At 34.9% G+C, this 17321-nt stretch overlaps 2 protein-coding genes across 4 annotated transcripts; one reads left to right on the top strand and one right to left on the bottom strand.

The window, feature by feature from the left end:
• Positions 1-701: 701 nt before the first annotated feature.
• On the bottom strand, positions 702-4789 carry LOC140761715 (bifunctional protein FolD 2). Of its 3 annotated transcripts, none has more exons than XM_073099157.1 (6): positions 4631-4789; positions 4341-4524; positions 2158-2315; positions 1822-2034; positions 1306-1581; positions 702-1103 (listed from the first exon to the last, which is right to left on the bottom strand). In XM_073099157.1, the coding sequence occupies exons 1-5, from the start codon at positions 4721-4723 to the stop codon at positions 1351-1353; spliced, it is 879 nt and encodes a 292-aa protein (XP_072955258.1). In that variant the 5' UTR covers positions 4724-4789; the 3' UTR covers positions 702-1103; positions 1306-1350. The 3 variants fall into 3 exon arrangements, with proteins under 3 accessions (XP_072955258.1, XP_072955257.1, XP_072955256.1); XM_073099156.1 differs by having other exon boundaries at positions 702-1109; XM_073099155.1 differs by lacking the exon at positions 702-1103 and having other exon boundaries at positions 1149-1581.
• Positions 4790-5141: 352 nt separating this feature from the next.
• Positions 5142-15328, top strand: LOC140761187 (protein LOW PSII ACCUMULATION 1, chloroplastic). The gene is made up of 10 exons (XM_073098407.1): positions 5142-5422; positions 6968-7071; positions 8415-8550; positions 8670-8901; positions 9631-9788; positions 9996-10184; positions 12016-12116; positions 13617-13713; positions 14781-14858; positions 14939-15328. The coding sequence occupies exons 1-9, from the start codon at positions 5189-5191 to the stop codon at positions 14853-14855; spliced, it is 1326 nt and encodes a 441-aa protein (XP_072954508.1). The 5' UTR covers positions 5142-5188; the 3' UTR covers positions 14856-14858; positions 14939-15328.
• Positions 15329-17321: the final 1993 nt, after the last annotated feature.

The raw sequence follows: 17321 nt of genomic DNA on the forward strand, positions 1-17321 counted from the left end.
TCTTCTCTAAGATGCTTCTTTTAAAACTTTGTAACATCCCGATGGAAGCTGTAGGAATTTGCAAACACGGGCAACTGTTGTGGCTTCTCTTCTTCCCTACTCTTTTCCAGTGTGCTCACATTTTATCTTTCTTGAAATCAATTTGATAGAGGCCTTCTTTGGACTCTCTTTATGATGAAAATGAGACATTCTTGTAAATTTGAGAGAAACAGAAGTTTTTGATGTGCTATCAAATCTGTAACAAGCCTGAGTCTTATCCAAACTTCATTTCAGGTTGTTGAATCACAGATTTGCCTTGGGAGTAGCAGTACCGACCTCTTCATCTATCTGTTCCTTTTGTGGTATAACACATACCATGTTTTTAGATCGCCAGTTTATCGCCAGAGTAATCCCCCCTAATTCAGTAGTAGGATTGGAATGATGAAATGAAAAGCACAGGCAATCAAGACAAGTGCTTGGTTAAGAATAAATTAAGTGTTGAATTCTGACATTAGCAAAAGGTAGATAAGAACAGAAACTCAGAGGAGCAAAAGAATGGTACATAATTGAAGGAATTGCTACGTCTGTTATAAAATCCATAATGGTTCAAAATAACAGTGTAAAAAGCCTTGGATGTGTTGGTGATAAGAATCAACTACAAATGGGCTTTTTTTGGATTGATGTATTTCAAGATGTTATATTTGTAGAGGCAACATATAATATGAAATCAACAGCAGCAGGAAAATACTCATCAATATTTTCTCCAAATTACAGTAACAAAAGCATAAACACTCTTCCCTTATAGAAGATTTAAAAACTGTGTTTTGACGTCCACTCAATGTAACTGGATGTTAAAATACAGCATATAGCTCTTAATTGACATTTTGAGACAATTTATTGGACCTATACACCAAATAGTTATTCTGCAATGCATGTGAACGTAGTATTATCAAACACACACACACACTAAAGCTGAAGTTGTATTTGCTTCTTTGCTCTGAAACTTCTCATTCAGGAGAAAGAAAATTTCACTCTCTCAACATCACCATGTGGCATGCCATTTTGACGGTAACTTCCGCCTCCGGGTGGGAAATATAAAAAGGTTGTCCTTGTACACAGAACTTCTGCACCTGAGTCCGAAAGTAAGTTTGCGCTGAGAACTATGAAAATGTTAAAACAGACTTGTATTGGATAAAACAAGGCAATAACCTTTTATTGTTCAGATCTAAAACAGTGTACATCTCAAGTAAAACATAAATTGATGGTAGAGAGATAAGAATTTCAGAAGCATCACTCTCTGAGTAAATAAGACTTGTTATTCCCTACCAAAATACAACAACAGTGCAGCTTGATGGAAGCAGAACATGTCTTTCACTGTGGTATTTTTCGTTTAGCAGCATCCAGGGTGTTTTTGAGTAGCATTGCAACAGTCATTGGACCGACACCTCCAGGAACTGGGGTCAGCCATCCAGCCACCTTGCTTGCTTCTTCAAAATCCACATCCCCAACAAGTCTATAACCTACTTTCTTACTTGGATCATCAACAGAATTTGTCCCCACATCAATAACTGCTGCACCTGGTTTAATCCAGTCTCCCTTGATCTGAAAAGGGCATGAGGATCATATTAATATTAACACCAAAAGAGAATCACCCACCTGGGTTTCAGAAAAAAGGAATGTTGGCAAACTTCTAATGCTAACTCAGCTTCAGAAATAGAAACTGCCAAAGAAAACCATCATCAATGCACTTAAAATGTACAAAATGTACCCAGTACATAACCCGATATCAAGATCATAATAAAATTACTACCCGCATAAGTCTAAATTAACAAAATTACATACCATCATTGCTTGTCCAGCTGCAGCAATGACTATGTCAGCTTCCCTAATAATGCTTTCAGAGTCTTGAGTATGGGAATGAACAATTGTTACAGTTGCATCTGCTTTCAGAAGAAGCAAGGCCACTGGTAACCCAACGATATTGCTGCGGCCAACCACAACTGCCCTTTTTCCTTTTACACTTATTCCACTTCGTGAAAGGAGTTCAAGACATCCCTGTAAGGATACACTCGTATTGAACCCAAATATGAGTTGAAAGCATTAAATCCAAGCTCTATATTCAGTTAGATTTGAAAAGCTTTATAAATGGAAAGAAAGGTTTCTCCTTTAACAGTATACCTTTGGTGTGCAGGGCAGGAACAGCGGTTCTCTGCCTTTCATTGCAAGCTTGCCTATATTCAGCGGATGAAATCCATCAACATCTTTATCAATGCTGATCTCACTTAAGACTTTCTCTTCATTTATATGTTTCGGTAAGGGAAGTTGAACCAGTATACCTGATATTGAAGCACATTATTCTTTTCAGTCAACAACATTTTATCCAGCAGCACAAACAAGGAAATCTTTCAGGTTATATAATCTTCTCTGCAGATTGGATTAGCTAAGGAAAATTAGACAATAGTAACCAGAGGGGAAAACAAGGAAGAAAAAGTATTAGATGATTAAATCTATGATATACAAAAATGTTACAAGAACCAGCATTGGCTCCGGCAGTCTATGGATGTCCAAGTAGTGGTTACAATTAGCTTTTATTAGAGGGAGGTTTGTATTAACCTACATTATGGCAATATTTGGTTCTTTTTTTCTATTTGCAAATCGATCCATCATATTTGCAGCTAGAGGTAGCACTGGAATCTTTACTTTAGCCTGAATCTCAGTGAGATGAAGCATAAACCTCTCGTTCCTAAAGAAAGCTGGTTGTGGCTCCTTGATAATTTGCTTACGATATAAATCTAGCATTACTTTCTTTTCTAGACCCTGATGGCAAACCATATGACCATAATTGTTCTAGGTAATATCCTCTTTTTCATTTCTATTGTTTTCTCAAGTTGCCTTTTAAGGTGTTTTCTTTACGAGAGTTCTTTTCCTCTTAGATTAAGCTCATTTTGTGAAAATCCAAGTTTCCTGACTTCATACACTCCAAGAGAACAAGAAAGAAAGCTCCATGCTTTTAATACAATAAAGGAACTGGTGAATAAGAAAGAACAAATTTATTAAGATTTCAATCTTGAGCGAGCTTGGTAGTAGGACCTTTTGATGAATAAAGTTTTCCTGTAAATCTCGGAACCTACAACTATAGAACCTACAGAAATGAAGCTACCCATCGTTGAACTCAAACTTACAAAATGAAGAACCACAAATTACAATAAATTTAAATAATGAAATTGGAATAGCTGCTCCTGGAATTCCTTGCTATAGCATGCTATTTTGCCAACAACAAGCAGGTATACAGCGTGCCATAGCATATGGCGTATATTATATTGATTCTCCAAACAAGTACATGAACTGTAAATCAAGTTTGCCAATGTTGACGAGTTTCAATCCCTTGAAGGAACCAATTCGAAGTAATTATTGAAAATAGAGGGCAGCCTCATGCTCATAAGCGATTCACAGATGGCATGGAGCCATTTAACTCAAGCAATATTTTCTGAAAGAAGCACTAGCATAACACCCAAAAATATGAATACATTTGGTTCAGGCCCTGCTAACTAAACCTGTCCACTTAGACCCAAAAGAAACCACTTACTAATGTGGAACATCACAAAATCTGGATTATAAAAACCAGAGATATGAACAAAAACATGTGTAACATCTTACGAAATCAACTATCTAATTTTCACAAACAACAAACATAGTGGAAGTGAAGATTGATTAATACCAATGAAGTATTTCATCATAAATTGACACATCAGACAAGAGCCTAACCCCAGAAGAAACAAGTACATGCCAAATAAACTGCAGACTTCGATTAATCACAGGAACCCTAAGATGGTATATCCATTAGGTCTCATTTTAAAATCTTCTTGTTACTGTCCTTAATCATCATTGGCTTCACAGGTGTATATATAAGTACCATCTCTCACTTAATGCCTAGAAACTGAAGAAACTAAGATGTAAACTACCAGAGCTCCCAAAGAAAGTACCCTCTTAATATGGTATACTTCACACGTGCCTGGAGACTAAGAAATGAAAAGGAATCTAGATCAGCAGCAAATTAGCATTTCACATCTTAATGGATTCCCGTAATGAACACAAAGATGGAAGCTTACTATTACCAACTGTAAATCAACTTCTTTTCCAAATGCCTCTCGACAATTAAAACTGCTATCTTCCGCAACCAAATTTAAACCAACAGGAGTAAACAAGCAAGAAAGCACATAAAGATCTAGCAAGATGCCACCTTTCATCTCATCTAAACTTCTCTGACCACAAAAAAGATCGCAATTCATCTTTTCCAACATCATAAGCTAACTAACAACATCCAAACAAACGAAATCACAGGGAAGGGCGTAAGTACAAACCATGGACATCAAGATCCGCATTCAATTTATGAACTTGGTCGATGAGCTCGTTCTCCGAGATGTCCTCAGGGAGATCCACATCGAACGACCGGATACCCACCTCAGCGCAGGCCTTGCGCTTCATCCTCACGTAGCTCTGGGAGTCCTTCCGCGTCCCCACGATCACCACCGCGAGACCTGGGACCTGGATTAACCAAATACCCATTAGAGAAACCGACCATAATCACATGGAAGAATCGATCAGCTGAAGGAATTGGGAATGGATGGGAGGTGGGTCCTCGGCGCCGAACCTTGTTGTAGCTGTCGGAGAGGGAGCGGACCTCATCGGCGATCTCGTTCCTTATGGTTTGGGCGATGGCTTTCCCGTCGATGATCTTAGCCATGGATATGGATTTCGGGCGGCTTCGTGGTTTCGGCTCCACTGCTCCAGTGCGTGCGTATGTACTCCTTGCTTGATTTTTCCTTTGACTAAACTATCCCTCTCCTAAATATTATTTACTAAAATACTAAAAATAATTTATTTCTCTGTAACAGTCGGTAAAATATTAAATATTTACTAATATTTTATCTAGAAAATAAAGCACTAAGCATATTGTTCTGGTATAAGGTCGCTGATCTATGTTTCATATGTGATAATAATAAAAAAAAATTAAAATAATTTAACTGAAAATATGAGCATTTAATCTTGAAAATTAACCACACCCAAATTGGTTAATTTTGATAAATAAAGTTTGAGAGAGGGCTAGTTTGGTCAAAAGCCCCTCTTTGCTCAATTGTTCCGGATAACAGAAGAGATAAGCGCCTCCCGCTATCTTCGTGTTAGCTTGTATCTCTCTCTCTCTCTGGTCATGGCGTCTCTCGCTCTCCAGCTCCATTTCCCGTGTAGTCCAAACCCTAGGATATGGTCTTCTTGCAAAACCCATCTCAGTCCCCAAAGGGGTCGCTTCGTCTTCGTGGTCTCCTCTTCTTCTTCCTCTTCTTCCCCTCCACCATCTCCATCCCCGTCTCCCTCATCGGAGGACGCCCTGAAAACCGCTGAATCTTGCGTTAACTTGGGCCTCTCCCTCTTCTCCAAGGGAAGGGTAAGATCCCACGCCTCATTTGGTTCAGAGCTTTGAGAAAGATTAGCTCTTTCACGAATAAACAGTGAGATGCAAATTTGATGATAAGGTTTATGGTGTTAGTTATGATGATATGATAGGTTGAGATGTTAATTTTATTATTCTAAATGGAAATCGACTCTAGTTCTTCTGTTTTGTAAGACATTGTCCATTAGATGACTGGAAGTTGGTATAACATTTATATAATTATATTGTTGGTTGTGATAAGATAATAAGTTGAAATGTTAGTCCATGATGATATTATGATACTAAATGGAGCCAAATTGAATGTTATTGTTCGAATTAAGTAGTTGTTATTGTAAGTATGAGTATGTTGTATATTCAAGGATAGTTTTATTACACAACTCACACTTTATAGTCTGAGTTACTTCCACACAAAAGGAGGAACACTCCGAATGGCTCATAGCTGGAGAGCATCTCATGATATTCTTTGAGAACATATTCTGATAAAATAGAAAGTTTATTGACCTTTACTGAAGGAACTTAAACTTGGTATAAGATTTCTTTCTTTGATTTGAAAAAGAACTGAGTGTCAACTACTTGCCTGAATTTCTCTTCTCTTATTTGGATAGGTGTAGTAACATTTAGTGATTTAGTCAATGCTTGTTTTGTGGAGTTCAAATTAATGAAAAATAATTATTGACAGAAGATGTGTCATCTCAAAGAGAGGTTATGATTTGTTTTCAATCCTTTGGAGGGTAGAAAATACCTCCACGAATTTCTTGTAGCAACTAATTGAGAGAAGCAAGGCAAGTGTGGGTGGCTTGCAATACATAGATGAGCCTATTCATGGGGGCAACTCATGTTGATGTTAGAATTTGTGTACTTGTGGTCCAATAGCTTTTAAGAGGACAGAACAGTAATTTATAATTATGAAGAATGTTGTTTTCGTGTTGAATAAGAAGAATAAGTGTTGACAAATTTAAAAAAGAATTATTCATTTAGAATAATGAAGCTTCAATCTCATTGACATAACTAAATTTTATGGGGAACTTAATTAGAAATCTGATGTAGGAGATGAACAATGATGTCTGCAATCAAGTGATAATTTTGAATAAATTGTCGTCCAAAAAAATGTTTACAACAGTAAATGCAAAGACATCAATTAAAGATTCAACTGTGTTAGCTTAAGTCCATTAAAGTGATTGTGGAATAAATAACAGTTTGAGAAAACAGAGAAGTATTGGGACAAACAATAGGCACAAGCTGGAAGAACAGTGAAAGGTTTATAGCCTTATGGGAGAGTATCTTGTTCCATAAGTGCAAGCTTAGAAATTTTTGTGATGGATGCAAATAACATAAGAGAACCTTGATATAGTTTTTTTTTTTTTTTTTTTTTAGATTTGCACATTCAATTTCTTTTGCTGACTTTCATTTTTTTTAACAAACATCCCTTGCATATATTAAACTCATGTATGATAATATGGATGAGAGCATGCATAGACAAATATAAAGTTCATGAACTATTTCTACAATTGACATTGTCGTTGTTTGCATATTTGATAGGTGAAGGATGCTCTCGTGCAGTTTGAACATGCGCTTTCTTTGAATCCAAATCCTGTGGAAGCACAGGCCGCACTGTATAACAAAGCTTGCTGCCATGCATACAGGTGAGAATGCCTTTGGAGTCTGATGTATTATAAGATGCTTGAATCTCACAAGTCAAGTTCCTCTTGAGTTGCAAATGGCAGTTAGATTAGTAAGTTTTCGGTGACTATGATGAGGTATACTGGTAATATGTTGAGATTCAAAGTTGATTAACTTTGGAGACCATCTGAGTTTAAGGAGATTGTAAATCAAGATTTGATTGATTTGGCATATTGAATGGTACAGATAGAGAGAAACAGTGCTTTTATTTGTATACAACTAAAACTACAGACTTACAAAGTGGTGAGAGATGAGAGAGAAACAAATAGAGAAGAGGAAGAAAACAAGATTATTGAAGACCAAAATACAGATGGAAGAACTAAAGCAATATCAAGTTTGAGCTCTCCAAGTACTGTCACTCTACCTATATGCAGAAGAAACCTACTAGGCATAATCTTCTCTAAGCAGCCTTTAGGAGTCAGAATAAGAGAAAGGAAGTAGATGCCAATGGACAAGTTTATGCTGATTTTGAGACACATTGACCCTCACTTATGTGTCCTTGTTTCTCTTTCTATCTTGCTTGTCCCCAAAAAGCTAACCAAGAGATTTACTATGGCCCTTTAGTTCCATATTACAGCGGTAACAGAGAACTCTGCGAGATGGGTCCAGAAAAGTGTGCATCACACATTGGCTGATTTCTATGTCATGTACATCTAATATCTGTATCACTGCTTAAATTGTCTATATGAACCTCCCAAGGTGTTAAAATCAATGCATAATCCTTTCCCTCTCAATATTTCATATGATTTTATAACTGAATCAGGTTAACAACGGAGAGTTTGACGGAAACAGAGACCGTAAATCAAGAGTTGATGCATTTGGGATGCTACAATGTGAAAAAAAGAGGATTTATTTTCCCCTAGCATATATCAAAATTAGAAAGCAAAAGAAGAAGGAATAGAAGAAAAGAACTAGACAAGAGAACTATGAAGCTTCAAAACTAAGAGATGGAGGTAGAAGAACGAAATATTAAATCTCAAACTTCTTTAATTTCTGTTCTCATAACACTTAGATTGGGTTTTTATATATAGAAGCCCAAAGTAGCATGACATGAGGGCTTAGATGGTTGGTTTAGAAGTAGACTGTTGTTTACTGGAGGTTAGCTTCTTAATGTGGATTGATTTACTATTGAAGAATGTAGTAGTGTAGAATTACTTTCATTATTATTTCCTTTCTCTTTATTGAAGGGAAGATAGTTCTTTATATTGTATTACTGGTGGCTTGCATAGCTTTTATGTCTATAACTATTAAATGCTCTTCTGTTACACTTTGAGAGTTCGTATTCTATTATATCTTCTTGAGGCAGAGGGGAAGGAAAGAAAGTTGCTGAATGTTTGCGAACAGCTTTGCGAGAATACAATCTCAAATTCAGTACCATACTGAATGATCCTGACTTAGCCTCATTCAGAGCTTTGCCAGAATTTAAGGAATTGCAAGAAGAGGTCAGTACTGTCACATTCTGGTCAGTTTACAGTTCAGCTTTTGGAGTCTCTATCCATCCTTAGTTGAGATTAATTCTGGCCTTAGTGTAAAGTTCAATGTAAATATTTCTGATTTGCAGGCTAGAATAGGTGGTGAAGATATAGGCTATGGTTTTCGGAGAGATCTCAAACTCATAAGTGAAGTTCAAGCACCATTTCGTGGTGTTAGAAGATTCTTTTACGTGGCATTTTCTGCTGCAGCAGGAATTTCAACATTCTTTACTGTTCCCAGACTTATACGTGCAATTGAAGGTGGTGACGGTGCTCCTGGTATAAGGGAGACTGCCAGTAATGCTGCCATCAACATTGGAGGTAAAAGATATTTTTGCTATTGGAATAACTAATTGGTATATTTAGTTATGTAGGTAACTGTTTTAAAATATCTTCATGAACTGGCAGTAATAATCTTGACAGGATAATTATTTTGTAATTGCTTCATGGTTTTGTTGTTCTATGATATCCTCACACATTGGCAATAGAAATTTTGACAGAATATCACTTATTTAATTGTTTCATCATGCTTTTCTAGTTTTCTTTGGTGACCTCAATTTTTTAAACTTAGTTGCGTTAACAAGTCAGATGCCTCCTTTGCTGCTGATACATGCTATGCATTATCCTGTTTTTGCAGACTAAAGCTCACAATTATTAAGAAAATGCAAAAGCCATGTTCTAAAGTGGAGCTATTTAGGTTTTTATGATGTAGAAAATATTTGGTATCAATATGAATATAGTAGTCACCTGAAATTGTTTTACCATTTTTGGTGTTGTTTGGAACTGTACTCTAAAAATGTTAAGCTGGCATGCATTACATATACAATCTATCAATCATGTATTCTTTCTTTGCCTGCCATTCCAGAAGATGCTTCAGTTATGTTACATGATTATAGCTTTATCTATTACAGATAATATACGATTAAGTCACTATTTACAGATCCTTGAGATGAAATTCTTTTTGAGACGTCAATTTTTTTATTGTAAGCTCATCTAGTACTGCATATAAATTTCTCTAATTGATTAAGATTTTGAATCAGCACTCTGCAGGCATCATTGTTCTTGTGGCATTGTTTATCTGGGACAATAAGAAAGAAGAAGAGCAGCTTGCCCAGATTTTACGTAATGAAACTCTTTCAAGATTGCCTTTGCGCCTTTCAACCAATCGAGTTGTTGAACTCGTGCAACTGCGAGATACTGCTAGACCAGTTAGTATCATTTCTATTTTTCCATTTATATAGTTATCTGCTTATTAGACTTGAAACAAGTTAGATATATTCATTTTCCAGACTTTGCTGTTTAGTTTTTCAATCATGTTAGCAGTTATAGTATATATAATGGTATTGGTTCTTATAATCTTTTGCTAAGATTTATTAAATTTCCATGTACGAGTTCTGTTTTGAGCAATATTTTAGGTTATTCTGGCAGGGACCAAGGAAACAGTGACTAGAGCAATTGAAAAGGCTGAGAGATTCCGCACTGAGCTTGTTAAACGAGGTGTTCTTCTGATTCCTGTTATATTTGGTGCCAACAGAAAAGCTTCTATTGAGAAAAAGGGTTTTGGTCTTCCTGCAAAAGCTGCTGCATCTCTTCCTTCTATTGGGGTTGGACTCGTATCTTCTAGTGCATATATTGAAGGAAATTGTCTTTTATAGTAGAGAGCTGTTTTGAAAATTAATCTGATCAAATTAGTAGTCAGCAGCTTGTCTTCTGAGGATAGCATTGATCAACTCATATCTTCTAGAGCATAAATTGAAGAAAATTATGTTTTTCAGTAGAGAGTTGTTTTTGAATATTGGCATGGTCAAATTAGTAGTCAGCAGCTTGTCTTCTGAGAAGAGGATTGATCAAGACCATTTGCTTCAGATGAAATATATGTGATAATGTTTCCAGCTTAAATCTATTGATCATGGTGCTAACTATAGGACAGGAGGGCAGTTAGCTATAATCTATAACTTCACTTATTTTGTTTTTATTAATAATTTTTTATTTTGCTATTAGAACAAAAAAAAAAAATTTTGCTTTTAGGTTCATCAATACAAAGTGTTCAATGTCTTGAAATGAGTTTATTTGTGACATTTGGTATTTTTTTGTCCATGAAGTTCCATGCTCTGATCCACTATATTACTGTTATACTGCTCTTCTCATTTAGTTTATGCTAGATCTTTTGTACATGCTTACTAATACAAGGTATCTTGAATTATGAATCTTTTGAGCCCTGAAATAGCAGTGATGGTGTCACCTATCCCCTACTTAAACTATTCATTTGTTTTCACACACTGGATGTCATATGCATTCGAACTAAAGGAGACTATATTAATATTTCAAGTTTCATACAAGGGTAACAAAATACTATCTAGTTCTCACTTCTTTTTTGTGGCATGCTTTAAATTGGTTCAAAATTTTGGTTTTGGTGGCATGCTTTAATTGGTTCGAAGTTTTGGTTTCAGTTGGTTTTTGATTTTTCACTTCTAGAAAAAATGAATATTTTTGGCCGAATATAACGGTTTTAGTTTATTGTGGTCCAAAATAAATGTCATTCAGAAATCTTCATAGTTTTGGCTTTAGCTTTTATTGAGTTTCGACTATGACTTTTCCATCTCGGGTGAAACTTCAAACCATTAATTGCCTTTAGTCATAAGACTATGTAATCTTTTCAGTTCCTTACCAAAAGGAGTGGGTCAAGAAGAAAATGCCAATGTGTTTTTTTTAATTCAAACTGACATTTCTCATCTTTATTTGGAAATGGAAAATGATAATTTTTTTATTCTCTCACATACAAAGATGTTTTTCCTATGAATCCAATCTTTAGGGATGTTCAATATCTATTATGTACCTATTCTATGTTTTACATTTTCTCTGAGCAATGTCAGTGCTACAGGATCTTATAATTGAGACTGCTGTGACTCCTCATCCCCTTTCTCATGTGGAGCTCATGCATTGGATGCATGAAACCTACTAGCTTATTCCAACCATTTCTCATCTCTTTTCCCCTCTTTAACTTTTTAGACTTCAGTTCTGTCTTCACTATCTGCAATCCTCTTTCTGTTCATCTTTCATGATGCTTATGATAATGTCTTTCCTGGCCCTGGGATGACCTTTAAGATTTATTAAAACATTTCTTGCTTTCCTAGTTTCCTTGTATGCAGATACTTCCATTTCTCTACAAGTCTACATAGTTGTGAGTTTCTTGAAACTGCTATTGCTTACTTCAAAATTATGCTTCATCTAAAAGTGGTTTATGTTTGAATTTTCAATTGAGATATTGACCCTTCAAAAAAATATATGTTTTTATGGTCCTCTAACTTCAATACAGATCGGACTTTATTGGCTACAAGCCCTGCATAGAGATTTCCTGCTTTGTAGTACTGATGGGACTTATCAAGAAATTTTAAGCCTTCTGATGCTATCATGTACTTTTTTTGCTCTAAATAGGAGGATTTCGAGCAGCGAGCACAGTCTGTCACAGCAAAATCACGCTTGAAAGCTGAGGTTCGGTTCAGAGCTGAGATTATTTCTCCTGATGAATGGGAAAGGTGGTGTTCTTGAATCTTTTGTTTCGAGTTGTTTCTTATTTCATATGTGGTTATATCAAGATGGTTTACATCTTTACATAATAAGGGGTTATCTTCTTTTCAGTATGCTCCCTTATTCTTGATAGCTTTCATCCAGTGCCTGATCAATTACATATGGTTCATACAAATTAATAAGTTTGTTTACCATTTAAGATGCTTTTGGGCAGATACTAACAGCTTTGGATCCTACGCTTCTTCCCCTGACATGCGAGATTTCTTTAGAAAGAAAATTAAATCGATTGAGCACACAGAGTTTGTGTAATTACAGAAGAACAAATTGCCGATTGACTATTGAAGGAATTGATGCAACCTACAGCAATGCTTTTTCTGAAATAATGGCAATCTCCCATTTGCAACTATGAATAAGAGAATGGCATCGATGTAGTGTAGTAGAATATGGAGAAAAGATAAGGAAATAGGAAAAAGAGGGAGATGGAAAGAGAATAGAGAGGGAAGAGTGAACTTATAATAAGAAGAGAAACTCCTATATATTTTCTTCAGTCTCAAATTCAAATTGCAGACAATTGACTGTAGAGACAATTTGCAGACTGTCCCCAGAAATGCATCTGAAAATTGAAAAGTGACAGCGCTTATATTCTTTGTTTTCTTCTTTATCTTCATTAAAAGAGGGCCCTTTTGACTCAAATATTTAAGATGTGAGTTATCACTAAATTAGCAAATAACTAGAAAAAAAGATCCTTATTGACTGGATTCTGATTGAATCACAACCACACATCAATCCCATCTAATTCTGTAGATAAAAGATGCAAATTAAAGCATGTATTACAGGTTTTGATGTCCATGATCATGAAAACAAGGTCTCCAATTGGCCATTTAAAACCTCTGTAGCTGAATTTACTTTTCAAGCACACCATAAACCTTAAAATTTTATTTGTCATGGAACTATAGCAGCAACAAGTTGGCAATTGGTATCTTGAGGTGTGGTTATTCTTTTTCCTTTTAGCAGATTGAATTGATATACATTATTCACTGATATTGCCATTGCTATTGTTCGATTGATTGATTTTGGCATACAAGACTTGTGGCAAGACTGTGTAGATATTAAACACCATTCACCAGTGGTATCTTTGTGCCTTTCTTTGTGTCCAATGGCTCAAAAATCCATTTGATGCACTTTTACCAAGGAAACTAATAATGGGATAATAGAATTGCACTTATAGTCTGTGCAGTCTAAAATCTTGTAACTAATGTTGCATTATCTGGTTTTTGAGGACCAGAGTCTACACTGTACCAAAACTACACTGATCATTTTTCCTTTACATGGATCAATTTGCTAACTAAGTGACAATGTAACCTTTCTATCATTTGACATATTTATGGACTTCTTTGCTTAGTTTACTTCTTAAGATGCTCTGTCATTCTTGTTATTGTCATTTTTGTGGTTGTTATTACTTGTTAAAACAACTAAATATTTGTCTTTACCTTTTCCTGATTCTTCAGGTGGATATATGATCAACAGAAGTCTGAAGGGGTTAATCCTGGTGAGGACGTATACATAATTCTGCGTCTAGATGGACGTGTCAGAAGATCAGGAAAGGTACTTTTGCTCTACAGTATTTATTTTGATCTGCTCTATTTGATTATCTGGACTTCTAAATCACCTTCAGTTTTTCTATATGCAAATTGATTGCTAAAATTAATGCCAGTGAGCATGAATTGCCGGTTTTATCACGAATAATATCTTCTGGATTCTTGGTTATAAATATTTTGTTCATATAATGATAGTAGAAGTTTGGAGCAAAAAAGAATGGGGTAGGATGTGTAATGTTGAAAAAATAAAGATGGTAAGCCAGAGAATGGAATGGAAGAGGTTGTTGACCCACTTTACTGTGCCTGATTTGAAGCTTGGATATCTTCTAATCTTTTTCGTTTATCAATGTTTTAGGACAACCAATGCTGCAGATGTTTCTTATCAGTTAATGCATTACTTTGCAGATGATTAAAAGGGAACATCTTCAGGTAACTAAGATACAAAAAGGCAATGAGAAACTTGAAAGTAATTATGATGAGACAAGTGAATTCCATCGAGAGTGGGAGCCAGGAGTGTCAGGGTTGGCCTAGGTTTTGGTCTTTTGACACCTTCAGAAGTTAAAATACATAGTGTTCTGGCGCTGTCAGAGAACAGAATAGTTGATTACTTAACATGAACTATGAATTATTATTCATCCTAAGTTATTGAAAGTGCCAACCAATGATAGTAGGCACTGTGTTGTTTAGGAAACTAAAAGAGTCCTTGGTACAAAACATGCATTTTGTTCTAGATTCTGATAATCTCTTTTGACTATTTTCTTTATATAAGAATGTAAGAAAGAGCTACTTCCATGAACCTGACTGGTCCAAGTGAAGGATCTCTTTTCTTTATCCTTCAAAATTTGCAACCCTGTGGTTTAAAATGAATCTTGCAATCTTCGACGAACTAAGAACAAGAGAACTAAGGTGTAATAACTAATAGCCCGCAGTTGAAATTGTCCATCTATCTATATGCATGTTATCTTTAAGGCTTGATGCTCTAATGCTTTGTTAAATATTAATGGGTGGTGCCAGGAAGAGAAAAGGAATATAAGAATAAAATGAATGGGAAACTCTACCTTTTCCTTTGTGCAGGGTATGCCTGATTGGAGCCAGATTGTCAAAGAGTTGCCACCATTGGAAGCTCTCCTTAGCAAATTAGAGAGATGAGTTGTACACACTTGAGAACCACAAGATGAATTCCCAAGTTGTGTCATCTTGTTCCCTTTTAATAGTTTTTCATCACTCTGCAGGGGAACCATATAATTCAATTTTCCTCATCTGTAGAAAGTTTGTACTTCAGAAGGAAGGGTTTCAGCTACATATATGATTGTTGTTCTTGCTACTAATGCTTTGCAAACACATTTTGCAAAGTTCTCAAAGTAAAATATCCAATACAAATGAATTCAAGAACATTGCAAAGGATCATGTTTCCATATTGCAACTTTCACTATGTGGTTTTTTTCTGGCTCACAATTAGTGGGTACAATTGGTAATGGGAACTGCAGTGCATCAGCAGTTCAACATTGGCTTCTTATCCACAGATTTATTATTATTACTCTTCTCCTGATCTCTACTATGTAATGGAAGATTGCATATTTCCATCAAATTGTTCTGTGGGTCACCTAACTCATTGTTGTTTGAATTTTGTTAGTCTTCAATTTGAGACTCCTGATCTAAGATAGGAGAAGATTGAAAGTGTATTTTATTTTAAATTTGATCTTTTTAAGCTAACTCAAGTCATTTTCTCATAGAGCAATTTCTTCTAGTAAAATCACTATCTGAGACAACGATTCTAATTTTTTGAATGATATTTAATTTTCTTTTTTTAAGAAAAAAGAAAATGTGAGATGCCACCTGAGGACAGAGGACAGGGACTTGTTAGCACTTTGACACCTTGCTGCCATTATCAAGGCAAGGTAGTTTGGTCCCCAAGTATGGTTTGTTTGGTGGGTAGACGACAGAGAAGTGGATGAGGGGCATATCCGTCATTTCGCATGAGGGTTAGAGGAGTTTAAACGATGGCGGCTTCTTCCTTCTTCCTTCTTCTTCTTTGTTGGGTTGGAAGAAAGGAATTAAAAGCTGGAAGGTGTACTCCGTGGGGTAATGAAGGACAGCTAGGAGGAGTGTAGGGAGAATACCAAGGACGCGGAAACGCCACCGACTTCTTACAACCGTACCCTTTAATGGGACCCAGAAGTCGGCGACGTAATGGATTATTTTATTAGATGGGGTTAGACTTTTGATTGATACGTTGGAGTTTTTTTTTTTTCTATTTTTTTACTATTAATTTTTTAGTTTTGGAATATTAAGAATCATTTAACTCATTTAACGCTAATAAAGTAAAAAATTATTATCGCCTCCTAAAATTATACCCAAAGACTATACAAAGAGTTATGTAAATTATTCAAATATACAAAATGTATGCTTTTAATTTTAATTTTAATCGATAATTTTTCATACAAATTACCCCTAATTTTTTTATGCATATAATTTATTTTGAAACTTAAATATGAAATTATATGAAAATTTCTCTCTCACGGAATAATTTTTTTAGAAGATTTAAAATTTTCTTATATTAACGACTTATATTTAAAAATTACTAACTTAATCGGTAGTTTCCGAAGCTTTAAAATATATTACACATAGACACATAAAATAAATATTTAGAGGGCTAGATTGGTCAAATACTCTGATGTGGTTAACTAGTTTGGGTTTTAATTCCTAATAGAAAAAAAAAATAGTTTCTAATTAATATTTTCAGAATATAAAAGATAAAATTATAATTAGCAAGTTAGTATAGTGGAACTAATCCTATCTTAATTAACAAAGAGAATTTCTATGGAAGTAGATAGATTAATAAAAGAATAAATCCTATCTTAATTAGCAAGGGAAGAATGGAACTAATCCTATCTTCATCAACAAGGAAAGACTGCATGCATTTATTTGCTCTATGAGATCTTAATATGTTGGATTTTTATTATTAAAAATACTTATCAAATAATTTTATTTTAGTGATCCTAATTATTGGGTGGACGCCAAAATTCGTGCCATCCATGAATAATCCTAGCAGGATATAATTTAAATTTTCCTTTCATAATAAATACTAGTCTTATTGGCCCTAATTTATGGTCAAACTTATTTTGTCCTCTTTTTGAACATTAATTTTTCTGGAACAATTTGACTATTTGTTTGACAACAAGAGACAGTGCAATACTCATATAAATAATGAACTAAGACTACTCAATTATGAGTGGAGTTTTAGTGGTACATATATACTTACCCACTACTGTAAATTTTAATGCATGCATCTATATATATATGATTAAGTTAATCATCCAAATTAATCCCATAAATCAAGTTAATATTTATTGTTTTATTATTGGGTTAATTATATTTAGATTCTTTAAATTATTATTATTTTTATCGTACTTTCTCCCGAACAATCTTTTTAGGTGATATATAAAATCCTTTGAACTATTAAAAATATTTTAAATACTTATTTCGTAAATCGAGCGATAATTTATTTATCCTTATATTTAAAAAAAAGATAAAATTAATTTACTAAAACACCCCTACCTTCTTATAGGGGTATTTTGGTCTTTTTAAGTTTTAAAATTTATGGCAGTGTAATTA

The sequence above is a fragment of the Typha angustifolia genome, chromosome 6 (assembly GCF_048772165.1).
Source record: "Typha angustifolia cultivar Huaian chromosome 6, ASM4877216v1, whole genome shotgun sequence".
Classification (NCBI taxonomy): Eukaryota; Viridiplantae; Streptophyta; class Magnoliopsida; order Poales; family Typhaceae; genus Typha; species Typha angustifolia.